The sequence below is a fragment of the Ochotona curzoniae genome, unplaced genomic scaffold, assembly GCF_017591425.1.
Source record: "Ochotona curzoniae isolate NIBS_2020 unplaced genomic scaffold, NIBS_Ocur_1.0 contig_3622, whole genome shotgun sequence".
NCBI classification, from domain to species: Eukaryota; Metazoa; Chordata; class Mammalia; order Lagomorpha; family Ochotonidae; genus Ochotona; species Ochotona curzoniae.
Genome location: NW_024465926.1, coordinates 9,062,461 through 9,082,247, shown reverse-complemented (window position 1 = coordinate 9,082,247; position 19,787 = coordinate 9,062,461). Strand labels below are relative to the sequence as shown.

Sequence of the window (19,787 nt, the reverse complement as noted above, 5' to 3'; positions counted from 1 at the left end):
GGTTGACTATGAACTTGGAAAGGGTTCCCTCATCCAGGGGATTTGGGGACATGATTCCCCCTTTTCCAGGACAAACAGTATCTGCTGAAAATTGGGGGTGGGGGGTGGGGCGGCGAGGGGAAGGGGAAAGAGAGAGACAGAGAGAAACAATAAAATCTAGTACGAGGTGAGGAGCTGCTCTGATTTTTATCATCATGGGCAACCATGTGACACGGCCGGTGTCAGTGACAGGGCCCCTCCCCCATCACCACCACCAAGTAGTCACGCCCAAAGGTGTCGATCTCTTTTCATTGTTTTATTTTTCAAAATATACAATTTATTTACAATTTTCTTTTTATTTCACAAATGTACTTTTGTATATTTATCCCAAAATCTTTAAATAGCTCCACCGTAAACAGTATACAAATCACCAGGATCGGCCAGACTGCTTCTCCTTGGCCTTTCTGCTCATCGAGTGTTGAAAAAGTTTCAAGTAGTAGTGGTTTGTAGGTAAGAAGGGAACAGAAATGGGGCGATTTTTTTTTTAACAGAGGCAGAACACACTGGGTTAGAAAAGGACGGTTGTGCCAACTCGGTGGCATTAAGGCCGAGGATAAATAGGGCCCTCCCCAAGGCGGGGAAGGCTGCAGCCCGCTCCAGGAGCGAGGGGGCGCGGGGCAGCCCCGAGGCTCTGGAGGCAGGGCCGGCGGCTGGTGGGCTGGTGGCTCCAGGGCTCCAGGAGGAGCCTGAGCGTGGGAAGGCACTGTGTGGGTGACAGCTGAGGCTGTCCCGGTGCGCAGGAGGCGTCACGTGTCTCTTGGCCGGAGACACTTCATCCACCTCAGAGCCGCAGAGCCAGCGGCCCTCAAGCAGGCGGGAGGGCAGACGGGGCTCCAGGTGACACAGGCCCTGTGCCAAGGTGGAGGGGGATCCCCGCTTGCTGGAGGTGCCGAGGCACTGGTTTTGGGGGTCAGTTTTCTTCATTCCCCTGGGGGCTGGTCCCCCCCAACCCCGGGCGGCCGGTGGAGAGCCCTAGGAGAGGTTCCCAGAAACAGCCAGTCCCTGAGGGGCCTCCGGGCCACCAACGACCAGCGTGCTTCCCCCCAACCCCCGGTGGATGACGGTCCTGCCTCAGGGTCTCCACCAGGCCCCAGGGTGGGCCACAGTTCAGCTCTCTCAGCCGAGTGTGGCTGGGGGGGGGTAAAGGGAGCGGCGTTGCGGGGAGCAGGGCTGGGGTCGGGAGAGAGGCGCTGGGGGGCAGGTGAGGGTGGTCACTGGGTCTTCGGGTGGGGTTCCTCTGGGATGAGGGTGTGGAAAAAGTAATCCCATAATTTAGTGCTGATGCCGAATCCTATACAGGGAGAGAAAGGAGGAGGAGAAAGTGAGGTACCGAGGGAGAATCCAGGAGGGGATCAGCCCTTCCCAGCGCCCTCCTACACCCGCCATCCTCGCAGGAGCCCAGGGTCGGCCTCCTCCAGGGTGTTGCAGGACCTAACGCAGATGGCGTATCTGCCCCTGAGCGTGGGGCAGCCCGCTCCAGTTTTTTTCCCTAAGTTCCGGGCCGAGTTTGCCCCCTGCTCAGGGCTGGGGCTCTCTTTCCCCAAGCACAGGGACACTGGCTTTTCTTTTTTCTTTTTTTTTAATTTTTTTGCACCTCTGGCTCTGCGGACATCTCTCAGCAGCAACCCCCTGCCTGGACCATCTTTCCAGAGCTTTGCTGCCCCCACGTGGCCGCTGTATCCTGGACGTGTTCCTGGAAGAGCTCAACTTTAGGTTTCAGCTCATTCTCCTGAAGTTTCCCTGTAGACACTGACAACTTTGATTACTAGAAAGCATCGAGCAGCTGACGGCCATGAGTCTCCCTTTTCATGGTCAAGTTTATACATTCTAAGATGGAGACCAAGTGTTTCCAGGGGGAATATAGCACCGAGATTGAGGTGTGCTGTCGGTGTAGTCAACCTTGCATTTCCAAGACTATTAGCAAAGAAAAAACATGAGAGGTATAATTGACAATGCTTCATGTCAGTTACAGATTGAAATGGTATTTTTTGGTGGTTATTCAGCTAAATAGATATTTTATGAAAATGCTTTTTCAGGCCATGTCCAACCCAGGAGTTTGCTACATCAGAGGGCCTGGGTTTCATGCCTGGCACCAGATCCGGCTTCTTGCTAAGGCAAACCCTGGGAGGCAGCAGCAGTGGCCGGGGAGGGGATGGAACTGAGTCCCTGGCTCCCACATGGCAAACTTGACTTCTAACCTTGGTTCCGCCCCAGCTCCATCCATTGTGGCCATTTGGGGAACATATTAAGTGGGTGGGAACTCTTTGCTTCCCAAATGAAGAAAGCTGACTTTTAAAATAAATTTCTTTTTTTACTTTAAAATGGCTCGTTTATTGATTGGCATATTTATTTGACAGGAAGCGAGAAGGAGACAGATCTTCCATCGACTGGTTCACCCTACCAAATGCTTGCAACAGCTGGGGCTGGGTCAGGGCCAGAGTCGGAGGCTGGGAACTCAATCTGGGCCTACCCATGTGGATGGCAGGAACCCAAGTACTCAAGCTACCTTGCTGCCTCCGAGGTCTGCATGAGCACATAGATGGAGTCAGAGGCTGCAGTTGGGTGTGGGAATGTGGGTGTCCCAACCCCAGGGACAAACGCATGTTCCTACTTTTACTTTTTAATGTGGCCACTAGAAAACTAAGGACCGTCTATGTGGCCTGCATAATATAGGCATCACGTTTCACCTGCTCGGGGTATGTTTGGAGAAATGCTTTCTTGGACAAATTCCATCTCTGTGCAAACATCAGTGTCTTCTACTAAGGCAGGTATAACAACATTGACACAGACCATCCAAACCCACTAAAATCCTGGCCAGGAAACCACAGGAGGCACAGGAATTGCCCATCCGTTCCCTAATATCTTGAGAGCCCACTAATGGGGAATGTCTTCCCCGCAGGTTCCTGCCTAGACAAGGGAGGGTCAGGGGATGCTTAAAAACCCAATACCCTTCTGAAAATCTAGGTGTCTCTCCCTTGCTCAAGAGACGCCCCATCTCCCAGACCCCTCCTGGGAGGTGCTTTCTCCTTCCCTCTTTCTTTCCACGTTCACTTGTTCACCTCACAAATATAACTTCTCTGTCTGTAACTTATTCCCGGCTTTTCGTTTGTATGCTAAGCTGAGGAAAGAAGCCACAGAGCTGTGCTGGTAACAGTGACCAAATCTGGAATGACTACAGCTGCATGCAGGGACCACTGTGGAGCACCATGTTTTGGGGTGCATGACCATATTTTGATGGACAGTGCAAAGCCTTCTTCCCCCACCCAGGGTAACTCAAATGTCACCTTGCTTGATTTCCCCTCTGTGGCATTTCGTACTGTTCCTCATCTGTCCCCGCACAGCCACATGCACCCGTGAACAGCAAGGAGGAAGCCCTGGGCATGCCCCAGCACTTAGGACCATGCCCGGCCCTTCATGGAGAGAGCTGGGCTCAGTGGCAGCTGTGCAGCCAACCAATCTAGGAGCCTGTGGGGGAGACTGGGAGGCCCCTGGCCGGCTCACCTGACTTCTGATGTGCAAAGTGATGCTTCACGTGGTGGGCCTTCATGCTGTACAGGTAGGAGCCCTTGTGGGGTGAGCCGAAGTGTAGGTAGTAATGGGTCATGTCGTAGAGGACATAGCCCAGGAGGCCCCCGGCGAACAACGTGCCCCCCACCGCCTCAGGCAGGATGAGACGCAAGGTCACGTAGAAGAAGGCGATCACCAGGGAGGCCGGCACGGGAGGGAAGACCAGGCGGGAGCCATCGAAGGGTGACTGCAGATGGAGAGGGCCGTGTGTCAGAGGCAGCTCTGGCTCAGGGTTATGGGGTGCTACACAAGAGACGCTCCCCAAGGAGATGGGCACGAAACAGCTTATACACTCTAGGGTTGGGGTTGGGCAATGGTGACCCATCACTGGTGGGCCTGGCATATTTGGTGGCTCTGGGAAGGGCTGACCACCCAGGCCCTGGAGGCCAAGAAAGATCATCCAGGGGTGGGTGAGGCAAAGCCAAGTGCACAGGGCCAGATGCAGTGTGGGACAGGCTAGGCAGACCAATGGCTCAGGCCCCGTTCCTCTGAGGGTGATCCTGGAAGTGTCCACAGATGTGCTGTCTCATATCCCAATGCCAGGCCCTTAGTGCTGGGGGCTGCCATCCCAGTGGGCCAGACCCTGGGGGCAGTGCAGGCCTTGGTCCCGAGTGTTAGAAGTTGAGGGCCTAGCACAGACATGAGAGCTCAGAGACGGCTTGGTGGCAGGCTCTGGGAGAGGAGAGAGCAAATCTGGAGTGCAGGAGGAGAGGGTGGGGACAGTGCTGCGGGGTGTGGGCCTCCTTCCATCAGATCCTGGCAGCAAGCCCAGGACAGGACAGGAGAAGAAAGAACAGCAGGCAGGACAGGGGAGAACCTGGCTTGGCAGCATCTGTTGTGTCCTATGGTGTAGCCTTGGGTGTGTTCACAGGGCATGGGCCCCAGGTCCTAGACCTTCCCCCGGAAGGTGGAGATGCAGCAGCTCCTCCTGCTGGGCTGGAATGTAGCTGGCTGGACCAGGGAGAATGAGCCTGCTTGAGCCCCTCCTCAGGGATTGCAGGCAGAAGGGTCTTGCGTCCCCTGAGGCTGGGAAAGATGGCTGATGTGGTGGTTTATGGGGCAGGGGGTGGAGGAACGTGAGGGGGATGAAGGATGGGGCAGCTGACACAGTAGGCTCTGGGTGGCAGAAGCCTGGTGGGCTGGAAGAGCAGGAGGGCAGCCCACCCAAGCGAGCTGGGAAGTCTGAGGGACCCGGAGAGATCTTGGGTGTGTGTCTGCGCTCACCGGGAAGCAGGCCAAGTGGCTGCTGGGAAGCTTTCTGGCCTCTCGTGTCTGCTGCCTTTCCTCCAACGCAGCTGCAGCAGGGAGGAGAGCGTGGGGGTAAGGATGGGGGTAGGTGGGTGGGGAGTGTCTGCCCTGGAGAACTTGGGCACAGGGATGGGCTCCTAGAACTGACGGAGGACAGCACCATGCAGGGTCAGCAACACTCGCTTTGCTGGCCCACCTGGCTTCTAGCTCCACTTTTACCACAGTGAGTCCCTTAGTGCCTTAATTGTGCCCCCCCAAAATGTCCCATCCTAGCCACTGGCCTCAGCTTCCTGCTGTGTGGAATGGGGAGAATTGCAGAGCCCACTTCAGAAGGAAGCTGCACAGGGCAAGGAGTTTTGTTCGTTTTGGTCACTGATGCTTGGCACCTAGGAGGGACCAGGCATGAGTGAATGAATAAAGGGTGATGCAGGGTGGCTCATGTGGTGTATGTCTACACACACACACATTCACACACTCCTGTCTTGTTCAGACAAGCCATCCCCTAACTCTCCCCGTGCAGCCTCGGATGCCCCTGGGGGCTTCCCCCGTGGCTCCCACCCCCGGTGGGGCTCACCTTGTGGTGCTGGCCATGCATCACGAAGTGCAGCATGATGAGGTAGTAGCTGTCGCTGGGCGGCTTCATGTGGAACAGGAAGCGATGGATGAGGTACTCGATGAGGCTCCATAGGAACATGCCCAGCATGAAGAGCCCGGGGAACACGGACTCGGGCACGGCCACTGAGTACTCTGCAGGGGTGCCGAAGGGCAGGCAGGGTCAGGCCCGGGTGGCAGGGGGGCAGGTCCCTGGCTCATCGCCCCTGCTTGGCGAGAGAGGCACTGCCCTCTGTCCAGCACCTGTTGTCAGGGGTGTGTATGTGGGGGCAGGCCTGGGAGTTGGGGTGGGGCTCTGAAGGAGGCCGGGAGGGTCTGTTCCGGTTGGGAAGAATGCTGCTCGTCTCCCTAAGGACCACGGAGGGAGAGGACAAGGGCCACCAAGGATATGATCTGCCCGGCTGGGGGAGCTGATGGCCCGAGATGTGACCGTCGGGGTCCGGGGGGCTTGCTGCGGCCCCTCCAGTCCCTGGCTCCTCTTCAGCTTGCTCATTCTTTGGCCTCCTAGGGACGTCACCTGTCACGCCCCTCTATTTCCTGTCTGTCCTCACACCCTTCACTTTTCTTCTCTCCACGAAGGGTTCACTGCACTGGCCCTACTTTCTAAGGAACCTTGGAGTCGGGAACCCTGCAGTTGACCCATAGAAAGCACAGCCAGCAAACCCAAGTCTTCCGAGTTGTGCAGTCATCACCACGGTTAAGATGAGGGCATTTTCATCCTCTCCTAAATCCACACTGCGTCCCTCAACAATCACTCCTACTCTGGATTCCCCAGACTGGACTCATACAATCTGTGGCTTGCCTGAACGGCTTTTTCTTGCTTAATATTTTTCCTGTTCACCCATGTTGTAGCATGGATCTGATCTTCCTTCCTTTTTTAAGGCTGAGTGGTATTCCATTTCAGGGACCACACCACCCTTTCTTTATCCATTTGTGACTCAATGGCCTGGGGTGGTTTTCCCTTGCTGCCTGAGTGGCTGTGGACACTCAAGGCGGAGCTGTTACGTGGACGATTGTTTTCATTGCCCTGGCTCTGTGCTGGGGTCCTGGGACACCTGTGTGTTCAGCTTGGGGGAGCTACTGGGCAGGTTTCTGATGCCAGCAGTTCTCACTGGCTCTCTCCTCCCTCCCTTGCTCCCTTCACCCCAGTCCTGGATAAGTGCTAGTCCGCCTCCTTACCCCATCCCTGAGCGAGTGGCTGGGCCAGTGGCTGGGTCCTTCATCTTCATAGCATGCCCCTGGACCCTGCCTGGTGGGGTCCTTTTGCAGCCCTCTCCCTCCCAGCCCTTTTCTTCCACCTGGTCTCTGCCTTCACCAGAAGAGAGGCCCGTGTGGGGAGGGGCAGGGCCAGCTGGCACCTCCACCTCTGTCTACCTTCTCCATCCTTCTTGCTCCTCGGGCAGGAGGGTCTCAGAGCAGGCCATGGCTCCTTGCAACGGCGGCACAGCAGATGTGGGTGCTTCCCTGGCTGCTGCTTGCGTCCTTTAGCTGCACTTTTACAGGAGTATGCTGCCCCTGCCTCTGTGACGTAGGTGAGCAGGGACAGACGGGCTGGCACGGCAGGGTGGAGCTGCCCCATCCTAGCCCCATTCCCTGAGCACACTGCCCTCTGCACCTCTAGCTCCTTGGCCCCTCTTTCATTTCTTCCACAGACAGGCAGGTGGGCAGGATGCCCATCTCAACTTTGCTGCTTCTCACGGTTTCACCAAGGCCCTGAAAGTTTTCTTCTGACCCTGCACCTTCTTTGCCCACTCAACTGACTTCAGCCACGCCCCACATGATGCCTTTCTGCAGGTCCATGCCTCTACCCCAGCTGTGCACGGCCACCTGCTGCTGGGAGTGCCCATGTGGCTGGCCACCTCCCCCAGAGTCCCTGCCTCCTGAGGGAGACCCATTGTTCCTTCCCTCCTGCCCATCCTGTCATTCCTGCCGCATCTCCTGGGTCTCCTTCCTCAGTGACGGATATCGACACACCAGAGGGGTTGAGCTCACCCTGTCCCTCTGCCCACAACCACCAGGTTCCCAAGTCCTGGCAGCCCCACCTTCTAAACACTCCTTGGCAAAATGAGAGAAGCCCGCTATGATAGGCTGTGGAGTGTGTGGTGCCACTAATAGAGAATGTCGAGATAGATAACATTCATGGAAACCGGAAGTGGGTGGGTGGTTGCTAGGAGGTGGGGAGGAGGGAGAGATGGGCACTCAAGGCGAGCAGCATTCGCTTTGGAGGTGCTGGCTTATATCTAGACGTAGACAGAGGTGCCCCTGAACTGTGCCCTTCCAAATGGCTAAGCTTCTGTTCCAGAAGTTTTATCTCCATTAAAAAAAAATATCAGAAAAAGTAACTTTACCTTATCACTTCATGTGCCCAGCACAACATCAGCCATCAACTCTACCCTCTCCTCCTAGCACTATCCAAACCCTCTCACGGGGCCTCCCGACCTTCAGACAAAGCCAAATCCCAAGGCACGGCACTCAAGGTTCCACAAGACTTGACCCTGGCAGCCACCTCCTGTCTGTTCTTTGTCACCTCTCTGGTGTGTGTGTGTGTGTGTGTGTGGGAGCGGACAATAAACCTGGCTCCTGGGGTGTGCCCCACTTCTCTGCCACACAGCTTCCTCCCTCTTACTCCTAATCACACTGCACACTGGGGTCACCTGGCCTTTTGTCCCCCACGAGGAGATGAGCATTTCAAGGACAGGGGGCTGGCTTTTGATTGCGCCTCTGCAGTGCTTACCCCAGCGGGCGCTTAGAGACTGGTAACCAGAATCAGTGGAGGAAGAAACCCTTTCTGTGGGGTGGGAGGGGAAAGCTGTGCATACTGAGGTTTACTCAGTGCCAGTCTCAGGGCCAAAGGCCGCAGGTGGATGGCAAGGAAGGGAGAAGGCCCAGGAAGGCAGACAGGGAGGGAGCAGTGACCTCCAGCTGGGTGGGCCAGGCCCTAGGCCAAGGCACCCTTGATCTGCAGGAGCCGAGGCAGTTCAGGGTGTCTGTAGTCAGGGTCCCCTGCTTCTCTCTGCACTGACTTGGGCAGCTGCTGTGGGCAGCAACAGCACTAGGTCCTGTCCAACAGCCTCCCCTGGCCTTGCCCTGCAGTCTGTGTCTTGTGGTGGGGTGCTGGGGGGTGAGGGAGGCATCGCTCATGCCACTGTTGTTGGCATCATGGCCACGAGCTTACACACCCGATACACTGGGCCTTTTTCGCAGAGGCGCGTGTCGGCCGTCTGCAGAGCTCACAGGGCCCTCGAATCACCCTCTCCACCATGCAGAAAAGTCCCCTCCTATAGGGCAAGCCTCTGCCCGCCCCCTCACCCCAGCATCACCCCTGTCTGCCCATCCGGCCGGAGCTGGTACGGAGTGGCATCTCTAGAGGAATCCGGCAGAGGGACCCGCGCCAAAGCATCAGCGTCCCCTGCCCCCTCCAGCAGCCAGCCCTGGCGGCCCTGCCACTGTTGGTGATTGTTAGGGGAGCGCTGGGTGGACAGTGGGTGATTGAGCGAGCCACAAGCCCCAGGGCTGTGCTGAGCTCGTCAATGTGGGCAGGCCGGGTAACACAGGGTGCCCCCCTGCCAACTGGCAACCCTTGGCGGGGAGTGGTGGCCAACAGCAGCTCCAGGATGAGCTGAGGAGGGTCTGCCTGTGGCTTACACATTCCCCACCCCACCATGGTCCCCACCCTGAGGCTCCCAAGGCCACAGCCACAGGGCCCCCCAGACGTCTGAATCCCTCAAGCCTGGAGCGGGAGGCAGGCTAGAGAAGCCTGAGTTTGTGGAGGCGGAGGGGACCAGGGAGCTGGAGCCTGGGCGAGCAGAGAGGGGGCAGGGCTTGGTCAGAAGGCTCAGCGTGCAGGTGTGATAAGGGCAGGGCACCCACTGGCGAGGCCTGGCACTCCTGCAGCAGCCAGAGGCAAGCTGGGCCAGGATGGACAGACCACCTTAGGGGCATGGCGTGGCATGTACCTCGGCAGGGATGCTCCAGGCAGGCAGTGAGCCTGCAGGGCAGGCTGCCCTTGAACCCATGACTGCCCTGGGAAATGCAGCTCCACAGGCTGCTTGGACATTGCCTCACACCAACCCGTCTCTCCCGGCTCCTGACTAGAGCTGATGGGGGCAGTGGTGGTGGGGTGGGGGTGGTATTCACATCCTGGCCACATAACCTTGACATCTCCAAGGCTTCAATCCCTTGACTCTGTTTTATTTACTTATTTAAGTCAATAAGTAAAATTAATGTCCTCATATTAACTGCTACAACACAATGAGCCAAAACATATATACGCTTTGTGCTGACTATGCCCTTGTAACCCTTAAAGGGGATAACGGTGATTATGCATTTCTCCCAAGGGGCCATCTCTGGGCAGCTTGGTGCCTGGCACGTGGTCACTCGGTTGTCCCCTGCCAGGCTGGAGTCCTGCTGCACGGCCCTTTGTCTTGGAACCTCTCAGGGCACTCCTGGATCACGTGCTGCAAATCTTGTGTTACCTCCGAGGCCAACCTCTGACTCCCTATAGCTTCTGTTGCTGTGTGGCTGGTGTTTCGCCCTGTCTACAGGGTGGCACCATCTTCCCTCTTGGAAGACTCGCTTTTACACATCCATCTTATGGTGAGCCTCAGCATTCTGTGTTCTCCAACACTCAGGATTCAGGGGGAAAAAACACGAAAGTCCCCGGCCTCAGGATTTGGGCAATAGGTTAGAAAGGAAGCTGGTGTTACCTGTTGTGAATGAGGTGAAGAGTCGAACGTTGCCATGGGCCAGGGTTTGGTAGTAGGACCAGCTGAGGTACAGCATCAGGGGCACCCAGATGATGGGGACGCTGTACCTGCAGGAAGGCCAGGATTGGATATATGCACAGGTTCTTAACAGAGTCCCTAGCCTAGAGATCTACATCTCAGTGGAGAGGGGACACAGCGACACCTGGACACATGCACAAGGCAATATGGAGACCGGGGGTCAAAAGGGCAATGATGTGGGGGACAAGGAACAAGAGGCCAGAGGGCATGGAGCTATCTGCCTGTCTCTAAGGTGAGTTACTGGAGACAAAGGACTGTGCAACACAGCTGGATAAACACTGACCTCTTGTGGCAGAGAATCTAATTGCAGGGAAAACTGTTTCCATAGGCGCTGGAGGATTGAAATGTCCCAGAGCCTGAAATAGCCTAGGAGTGGCATTCAAAGTAGTTTCTGGCCAGGATCTGGATTGTCACCTGCTCAGTGGACAGAATCATGCACAGGAACAGACGGTGCCCACAGCAGGTGCTGCCCTCTCCAAGTGCTTCCAGCATAGCTCTGGGCTCTGGGGGGTGGAATCCATTTGCTCCTTCCCTTTTTCCAACCTGATTGGCACTACTGGGGAGAGAAGAAGAGCCTGACAAGGTGAAGTAGGCTTACCAGACAGTCTTGGACAAGGCCTCGATGAGGTCTGACTGAAAGAGGCGGATGGGCCTGGTCACCGGCTGGTGGACCCATTCATCGTACTTCTCTCCCAGGTGGCCCACCTGCCACAGCAGCGGCTTCTTCCAGTCCACCAGGTCCTGCAAGAAACAAAGTCAGGTGGATGTGATGCGCTCGCCACTGCACATATCAGTTCTCCTGTTGCCAGATTACAGCCACCTCTCCCCCGCTAAGCTCATGACCTTCTGTGTGGGGGCTCCTCACTTTCCTGCTTTCGGGATCCAGAACTGACCAAGCTGCTTCTGCTAGGCCCCTAGACTACAGCAACAGAACCCAGACTGGGCCTAGGACCCAAATCAGCACGAGGAGCTGCTAAACACCGTGTCTTCCCAGAGCTGCTAAGCTGGCAGTGTCTGCCTGAAGAGTTGGCTAGCCCAGAGGATGCCAAGCCAACAAGCTACACACACTGACTCTTGGTGGATACATCTCCATGCCACATCTGAAGCTGCACGTCTTGCCCAAGACTCTACAGCAACAGGAGCAGGTACCTTCTGCATCAGGAACAACACAGGCCCTTTCCCTTCCACCCGAGCTGTCTTCCTGGTGTTGGTCCATGTAATTCATTCATTAATCCATTCAAATAGCCATGCATTCAACAATCTGCCTAACACTTCTTAATGAGAAATATATATTATGCCAAAAAACATTACATGGGTTCCAATTTATTTTTAAACCAAAAATAAACTTATCTCTTAATTTTATTTATTTTCCCCCTATACACTTTTTGAAATATCCATGTAGATACTTAGTGTTGGGGAGGGGGATTCAACAGGATTCTTTGCTTTTTACAGTTTAGGATTTATCAGGAATCTGGCTTTTGGAGTCGGGTTTAGCTGCACATCTTGGATCCACCACTTCCTGTGTGACCTTGGGAAGATGATTCTTCTTCTCTGAGGCCATTTCATTAGTTACAAAATGGGGGAAGCGAGAATAATGGTGTTTGCATTGAGGGCTCTGTGAGATGGGGCAAACACCCAGGGCTTGGCAGCGGACTTGGGATTTAGAGCTGCGGCTTGGATGGTCTGGAGAGTTTGACGAGAGGGTGAGGAGTGCAGGGAGAGAAGAGGGAGTCAGCATGACAATGGCCCAGTTAGGGCCTCGAGCAGCACCTCCCTGGGCAGCAGGAGATCAGCTGACAGCAGACATCTTCCAGGGGGCTGCAGGGTTGTAGCTCTGCCCCCAATGTGAGATGTAGAGGTGCCATTGGTCCTTACTAGCTGACTCCCAGGGGCAAGGGAGAAATATTAGAGATCTTACTTCTTTTTTAAAAAGTTATTCATTTATCTACCTGGCAAGCAGAGAGATCTGCTATCTGCCATCTTACTTCCCAAATGCTCACAACTCTTGGGGTGGGGTGGGGCGGGGCTGGGAGCCTGAACATCAGTTTAGGCAGGCATCCAGCTAGTCGAACCATTACCTGCTCCCTCTCACATGTGCGCTAGCAGGAAGCTGGAGTAATTGCAACTGGAGTTGGGATTTGAAACCAGGTGCTCCGATGCAGGCTGCGGGCATCTTATCTCTTAAGCCAAGCACCTGCCTCCAGAGAGGCCATCTCTCTAATGGTGAGATCTTTTTCTCCTCTTTGAAGCCACAACTGAATGTGTCCTAAAGCATGGGGTGTCCTAAAACATACTGGGCATGCAAGTTATAAAGAGATAATTATAACAGACACCATACAGGAGTGTGCTCAAAATGTTCACTGCCAGGGAAGAAAAACATTTGAAGGCCACAGCTCTAGGCGATGAGAAGCCTCAGAGATTCCCGACAAGTCAGTGAACTGCAGTTGTAAAGGACAATGAACGGGGAGATGGGACCACCATCAGCAGCCATGGGAACCTGGACAAGAGGTCTCTACCTCTTTGTGGAGCCTGTGGGCCACAGTCTACCACCCCCAAATCAGGATGAGGCGTGACAGGTGGTGAGTGTCCAGGTCATCTCCGGAACGAGGCAGTAGGGTGGGGAGTGGGAGCAGGGAGGCAGCCGCTGCAGGCGAGCAGGACGTGGACAGGCCAGGGAAGGGAGGAGCACAAGAGATTTGGAAAACCCTTCCTGGGATCCAGGCTAGAATCCCATCCTGGCACGGGTGTCCTCCCCAAAGCTGCCGCAGCCCCAGGGGTTCACATGCACCCAGCTGCTCTGGAGCGAAGCTAGGTCTCCTGCTATGGCTTGGGGGCAGGGACGTGGAAGGGTCCTGTAGGCAGCAAACAAGGACCATGGGCATCCCCCCTGCACCTGTGGCTAGGAGGGAAGGCCCACAGAGGGCTGTGGCTCCTGCTGTGTGCCACTGGCAGGTCCCAGGTGCTGGCTGCCTTCCTGAGGCAGGGGGAGGGGATTACTTCCTGCTTCTCGGGCTGGAAGACGACCCAGGTCAGCCCGGAGCTGTCACACCCTGTCACCAGCCAGAGAGGCAACTGTCCAAACCCCGCCCTGAGGCTGCTCCCTTTCTAACCCAGGATCCTTGATCTCGCCTCTTGGGGCACCTGACCTCGTGGGATATGTGCTTGCTGCCTCGTTCCTTGTCTTTCTCCACCCTAGATCTCTGAACACACACATATGCATACATGCACGCACACACGCACACACACATACCCCACCCTGCCACATCCACCAGGAAAAGCAACTAGAGGAACCAGCCGGCAGGCAGGCTGTGCTTGCATCTTATCTTGCAGCAGCCTGTGGAGCCCCACCTCCAGGGTCACGGGGAGAATGTGAAGCTTTGTCCCAGTTGCAGTAACTCGAGCAGTTGTTTGGTGCCAGGCTGGGTTCTGAACACTTCCCATGGATTAAATCAATTGTTCCCTAGCACATGCCTAACCAGGTAGGTACTAAAATCGTTGCTGTCCTGCACATGGGGCCACAGAGGCGAGGATCTGCTTGAGGCTGCCCAACTACGTCCTCCTGCTGAGTTGGCTCCTAAACCCTTGAGAAGCGGCCATCTTGGTCACTGGTAACATTTCTTGGCCTGAAGTCCACTTGATAGGACTAGAACCACACTGGCTCTCTTAAGCCTGACATTGCCAATGTTTTTGTCTTTTTTTTCTAATCCTTTACTTCCAACCTGTGTGTGTGTTTACAGTTGATGTGCATCCCCTGTAGCTAGCAGAAGTTGAGTCCTGCTTTCTGCGGGGCCGGTCTCTGCATTTTAATTGGAATGCTTAGCAGGTGTACCTTCCTGCTGTTTTCTATTTGCTCTGTTCTTCCCTTACCTTTCTTGGAGTCAGTATTCTAAAATATTCTTTTTAAAAAACTTGCTGATTTGAAAGGCCAACTTTCAGGGAAAGAGGACACAAAGAGAGAAGTTTCCATCCACAGGGTCACTACTTAGATGGCTGTAATGGCTGGGACTAGGCCAGGCCAAAGCCAGGAGCCAGGAACTTCTTCCAGGTCTCTCATATGGGTGGCAGGGGCCCAAACATTTGAAGTATCTTTTGCTGTTTTTCCCCAAAATTAGCTGAAGGCTGAATCAGGAATGGGGCAGCTTGAACCAGTGCCCATGGAGAATGCCAGCAATCATAGGCAGTAGCTTAACCCTCTATTTTTTCTTTGTACATATTTTTTTTCCTAAAAATATTCTTACATTATTTCCTCTATTTTTTAGCCTCCACCTTTCTGTGTTTTTCTCCTAGCTGTTACTCTGATGATGACACCGTACAACCTTAGTGTATCAACATCACAGATGAAACCCTGGTCCGTGTATGCTCCACTACTGTACATCACAACACCCCTATACCCGAGTCTCCTCTGCGCATGTCACTCAGACTTATTTACATTAGACAAGGAGGAGGGTGGACCTTTCTCTCAGCTGTGGACTGGTTTGGGCCAAATGTCTACCCCTTGTTCTATTTTGCTGCTGATCTGTGAAGCAGGTAGAAAATTTGTCATAGATTCTTTAGGATTCCTAAGTGTAACTCAGCAGAACTGCAGGAAGAAATGCCCAGGTGACTAGCCAGCAGGGATGGTGCCAGCCTATCTCGTACCCCAGGAAGCAGGAACCACATCAAACGGAACGGAAGACTGGAGCGAGGTTGCTGAACAGGGGTCGGGCAGCGGTGGTCCCCACTGCTGTCTGGTTCTCTCTTGCCCTCAGGGGTAGGCATTGGCCCTTTGGACAGATGGCGAGTTCATAGTGTCAGTCTTAGGCTGCCAGTGGCCTGCCCATGGCCTTGGTGGGTGGGGAGGGACTCCAACCCAACCTCTGGGGAGGACGCTTTGCTCTGCCGGGGCTGAGGACCACCATGGAGGAATTTCAAGGATTTGTTTGCCAAATCTGCCCCGCCCAGTCATCCAAAGCCTCAATCCTGCTATTCCAGGGGATGTGCCTGTGCCCCATGCACACGTGCAGACTGGATGAGAACGGCGAGGCCCGGCTCTGTGAATGGGGCTGGCTGGTGACCCTCAGCTCTGTGAGCTGCAATTTCACAAAGCTGGGCCATCCCCCAAGGGCCTGACCTTTACCCTGCTTTAGGTGGACCCACACCTTTCTCAGCTGGGGGCAGGCAGGTGCTGGCCCTCCTCCCAGGGCTGGTCATTCTCAGCAGGGCAGCTGGACGGCACCTGGTTTTGGGCAGGCAGGATCCTCGATATCCAGTGAGGTCAACCTCACTTCCTGTTCTGCTCAGTGAGGACCCCTGGGCTCCTGGTCTGAGTTCCTTTCACCTAAAGCTTCCCTGTCTCCCTTCATAACAGATCCTCCTGTTAGAGCCAGGGAAAGTTGATTGCTCAGAAGCCCGTGCCAGCCTTCAGAGTCACACAACTGAATCCAAACCAGGTGGCTGAAGGCAAGATATGTCCATTATAGGATGGCAGCTGGTAGGTGTTGGGGGTAGCGCCTTTGGTGATTCAGAGATGCGGCAGTGGGTGGGGATTGACTCCCGGGAAGTAGATGCAAGCTGGGAGTGAGTCTGGCCAAAGCACCTTGCTATCCATAGTGTGGGCCCTGTGCCCCTCCCCACCCAGCTCTGCCCATGCCCCAAGGGAAGGGGGAGGGCCTCTCGGGCTATGCCAGGAATGCAGCTGAGGCAGCGCCTGAGCCAGCAAGGGAAAGGCCAGCCCGCTGCCCTCGGGATGGGCGGGAGGACTGCTGCTAGGGTAGAGAGGAGGTCTCCTCTACTCTCCTCCATCCACCTCCCGCTCTTGGCTAGATCCCCTTCTCCCTGGGCAGCACAAGGCCCAGGTGGCCCAGGACGTGGTCCTGGGACTGGTCCAACCTGGAAGCAGCTGGGCTTAGCGTTTGCTTCTATCTAACGACCACGATGATGGGGCCCATGTGGGAGCCCAGCAGCTGCTGGTGCCAGCGGCCCCTCCCACAACCAACCTCAGCCAAAACAATGGTTTAAAGAAATGTCCTTGGGGGCCCAGGGCGCAGAGCTCCAGGCGCAGCCAGGGAGGCAGAGGAGTATGGACTCAGGGTGGGGAGGGAGGGCAGTAAGGACAAGCAGCTCACACCCATGCCCTGGCCACTTCCTGTCCCTGACTGCCGGGGGCGGGGCGGGGGCTGTGGCAGCTGCCTTTCACAGATGAGAAGAAAGGGTGGCAGGCTCAGCTGCCCGTGCGGTGTTAGGGCCTGAACTGCAGTGATATAAGCAGGTACCCTCACCCAGCCTGCCGTGAACTCTCAGCACCGACGCTTTGAGAAGCCTGGGGTGGTGGTCGGTGGGGCAGCAACAGCCCCTGGTATCATGGGGTTTGGGTGTGTGATAGGTGAGGGGTAGGGGCAGGGGATTTGGGCAGCGGACCACTGCACTTCCTTAGAGGATGCATGTAGCTGAGGATCCTAGCTGTCTTATAGGGAAGAGTGGTCGCGGCCACTGACAGCCTCCTGGGGCTGGGAAGAAGCCAGTGACGCTGACAGCTGGCTTGGGCCTCGGGCGACACCAGAGGAGCAGCATATGGTGAGGTTTGGGAGACATCTCCAGGACCCGCTTGGCTTTTTTCCTCCCGCCACCCCCTCTCCAGATACAAACCTGAGGGGCTCAGGGCCTGGAGAAGGGTCGTGGCAGAGAGAGGGCTGGCCCGCTGGGCTGTGAACCAGCTTGTCAACGACTAGCTGGGAGAGTTAAGGTCTTTCTCCTCTGTTACTCCAGGACAATTAGAATCCTTCTGTTCACATGATCAGATCAGATAAGGAATCACGCATGCAAAGCGGCTCTGCACTGTGACCTTCATCTGTTGCCAGCTATGCCTCCTGCTGGGGGTCCAGATAGGGAACTTCTGCAGACACCTCGGGTTCCGCCCTCTTCCTCTCCTTCCCGGGGTGCGGGGAGGGCTGATTTCCAGGTTGGAAGGGTGGTTCAGAGGGTACCAAGGGAGATCTCTGAAAATCGAGGACACGGGGAAGGTGCCAGTAGCGTACCCAGAAACCAACAGCGGTAGACAGCTCCAGCTGCTGAAATGGCCCAAACTCCAGGACAGTTGGGTTCCAGATATCATGAAGAGGCATGCAAGGCGAGGGGCTGCAACCTGGCTTCTTCTTGTTCTTCTTTTTTTTTTTTTTTAAAGATTTATTTATTTTTATTGGAAAGGCGGATATTCAGAGAGGAGGAGAGACAGAGAGGAAGATCTTCTGTCCAATGATTCACTCCCCAAGCAGCTGTAATGGCTGGAGCTGAGCCAATCTGAAGCCAGGATCCAGGAGCTTCCTCCCTCCAGGTCTCCCATGTAGGTGCAGGGTCCCAAAGCTTTGGGCCATCCTCGACTGCATTCCCAGGCCATAGGCAGGGAGCTGGATGAGAAGTGGGGCTGCCAGGATTAGAACCGGCACCCACATGGGATCCCAGTGCGTTCAAGATGAGGACCTTAACTGCTACGCTATCGCGCCGGGCCTGCAACCTGGCTTCTTAACCCACAAGGAAATGGTCCCTCCCAACCAGGTGATCACAGAGACCATTCAGAAACAGTGGCAGTAAATTTCCATACAGAGCCCAAAAGGTGGACTGGGGCTGTGCCTCTCAGCAGGCAGGCAGTAGGACTTGCTTCTTGCTATAGTTTATTTATTTAATTAAGAGGCAACATGTACTTGCCAGAACTGGGCCAAACCCAGGTCAGAGCCAGGGACTCACTTCATGTCTCCCATGTGAATAGCAGGAACCCCACCCCCTTGAGCATCACAGCTGCCTCCCTGGGTGTGGGAGAGCAGGAATTTCAGAATTGGAAGGGGAGCCTGGGCTCAAACCAGGCATTCTGTGACATGGGATGAGTGTCACAAGTTGTACCCTAGCCACTGTGCCATACCATGCCCCCGTGCCTCCTGCCTCCTTTTGCCCCTGATCCCCTCCTGGCAGTCTCCCTGTGGGGCACAGGCCACCATGGGTGAGCAGCGTGGACCTGACCCTCCCCTGACTCTCATAGTGACAAGCTGGGCAACCTTGAACCACATCTCAGGGACCTTCCTCTGGAGCAGTCCCCTGCTAGCCTCAGACCACAACCCCTCCCCTCCAGGATGGTCCCTCCTGTCTGTGTCCCTGTGCTTGCCTCAAGCATCCAATCTAGTCTTTTTTTTTTTTTTCTTTAGAGAACTCCTTCTCAATGTTCATACCGGCAGGTGCCTCTCTCTGGTCCCTGGACCCTCCTCAGCTTCTCTCCCAGGGCAAGGGCCTGACCTGCTCAGTTCCCAGGCTCCTTGAACCCATTCAGGCTGTCATCCCTCCTACCCTCCAAGTCCAAGAAAACTTCCTTCTGCACCAAAACTCCCAGCCCCCTTCCTGGCCTTGAGTATCATGTATGCCCCATGTTGGCTACGTGCAGGTGTGGTCATTGTTGAGGGAAGCTAGTGAGGGGCCCTACAGGAGGAAGCAAGGTCAGGAGGTCCTGTTCCTGGGGGTGCCCCCCAACCCGTTTTGCCTATGTGTTTCTGGGAGTCCATACGTGTGTCCACACCAACAGGAAATGGCACGCTGACTCTGCAGCAATGCTATGTCCCATGCTGCAGCTGAGCAGCATCCAGGTCCAGTTCCCACAGGGACCTCCTGGCAACGCCTCCTATCCCTGCACCCCATCCAGGGGTTGTGCTGCCACCTGCGACGGCTCAGCACCTGCAGACCTCAGCTCTCTAACTGCTGGTATCTGTTCAACTACGGCAGGCCGCTGGCCTCCTGAGACCAAGGGAGTATGCTGTCACCTTCGGCCTCTCCCTAACAAGGGGGTTGGCTCTGGGCCTGTCTTCCGCCCATCTACGTGGGTTCCCTGCCCTGGAGCCAGCAATGACTCAGGGGATCTCAGGTGCCCAGGGCAGCTCTGCCTGGGGCCTGGGCCAAACGGGTGCAAGTGTGGGTGTGTTGGCCCTGTTACTGTCCTCTTAGCTGTGGGTGTCCTAGCAGGAGGCCTTGCGGCTGGCCCTGGGCATACTCGCAGCCAACAAATGGACTCCTGGTATATTGCATCCCCGCTTTTCACCCATGTGGCACCCCTATGTCTTTGGCATGGGTTTGCTGCTCCAGGTCATACATGTGGGCAGTGGGTACCTGCCGCCCCTCCCACACGTTCCATAGGCACCCACATCAGTCTCCCACACCCACCCTTCGCCCTTCTGCATCCCACGCCAGCTACCTTGTCCCAGTCCACTACTGTGAACCTTGGTTCGAGAGCAGGGTCTGTCTTCTGAGTTTCTGTGGAGGTGGCAGCCCCTTTCTCCGGGGGATCCTGAAAAGAGAAGACACTAGGGGTCACTTCCAACAGAGGAGGGGAGGGAACCTGACGATGAGGTGATGAGGTGGCCAGGAGCAGCGGAGGCAGCGGGGTGGAAATCAAGGACGCAGAGTCCTTGTTTCTTGCTAACAGGGGGACACTGAAGCGGGTAGTACTCTTCTCTGAACTTTTCTCCCAGAAAGTAAATTTCTGCAAAGTGTAAAAGAGGCAGCGAGATCAGGGAGAGAGAGTTA

General features: G+C 55.6%; 1 protein-coding gene across 1 annotated transcript in view; it reads right to left on the bottom strand.

Annotated features, from left to right (window-relative positions):
• Positions 1-288: 288 nt before the first annotated feature.
• Positions 289-19,787, bottom strand: part of FA2H (fatty acid 2-hydroxylase) — a 45,812-nt gene continuing 26,313 nt past the window's right edge. Inside the window, exons 2-7 of the mRNA XM_040982370.1 lie at positions 19,456-19,548; positions 10,849-10,991; positions 10,173-10,279; positions 5,429-5,601; positions 3,541-3,793; positions 289-1,330 (exon numbers count right to left, since the gene is read on the bottom strand). Of these exons, the coding sequence (XP_040838304.1) occupies positions 1,251-1,330; positions 3,541-3,793; positions 5,429-5,601; positions 10,173-10,279; positions 10,849-10,991; positions 19,456-19,548 (849 nt within the window). The 3' untranslated portion in view covers positions 289-1,250. The remainder of the gene's footprint in view (positions 1,331-3,540; positions 3,794-5,428; positions 5,602-10,172; positions 10,280-10,848; positions 10,992-19,455; positions 19,549-19,787) is intronic.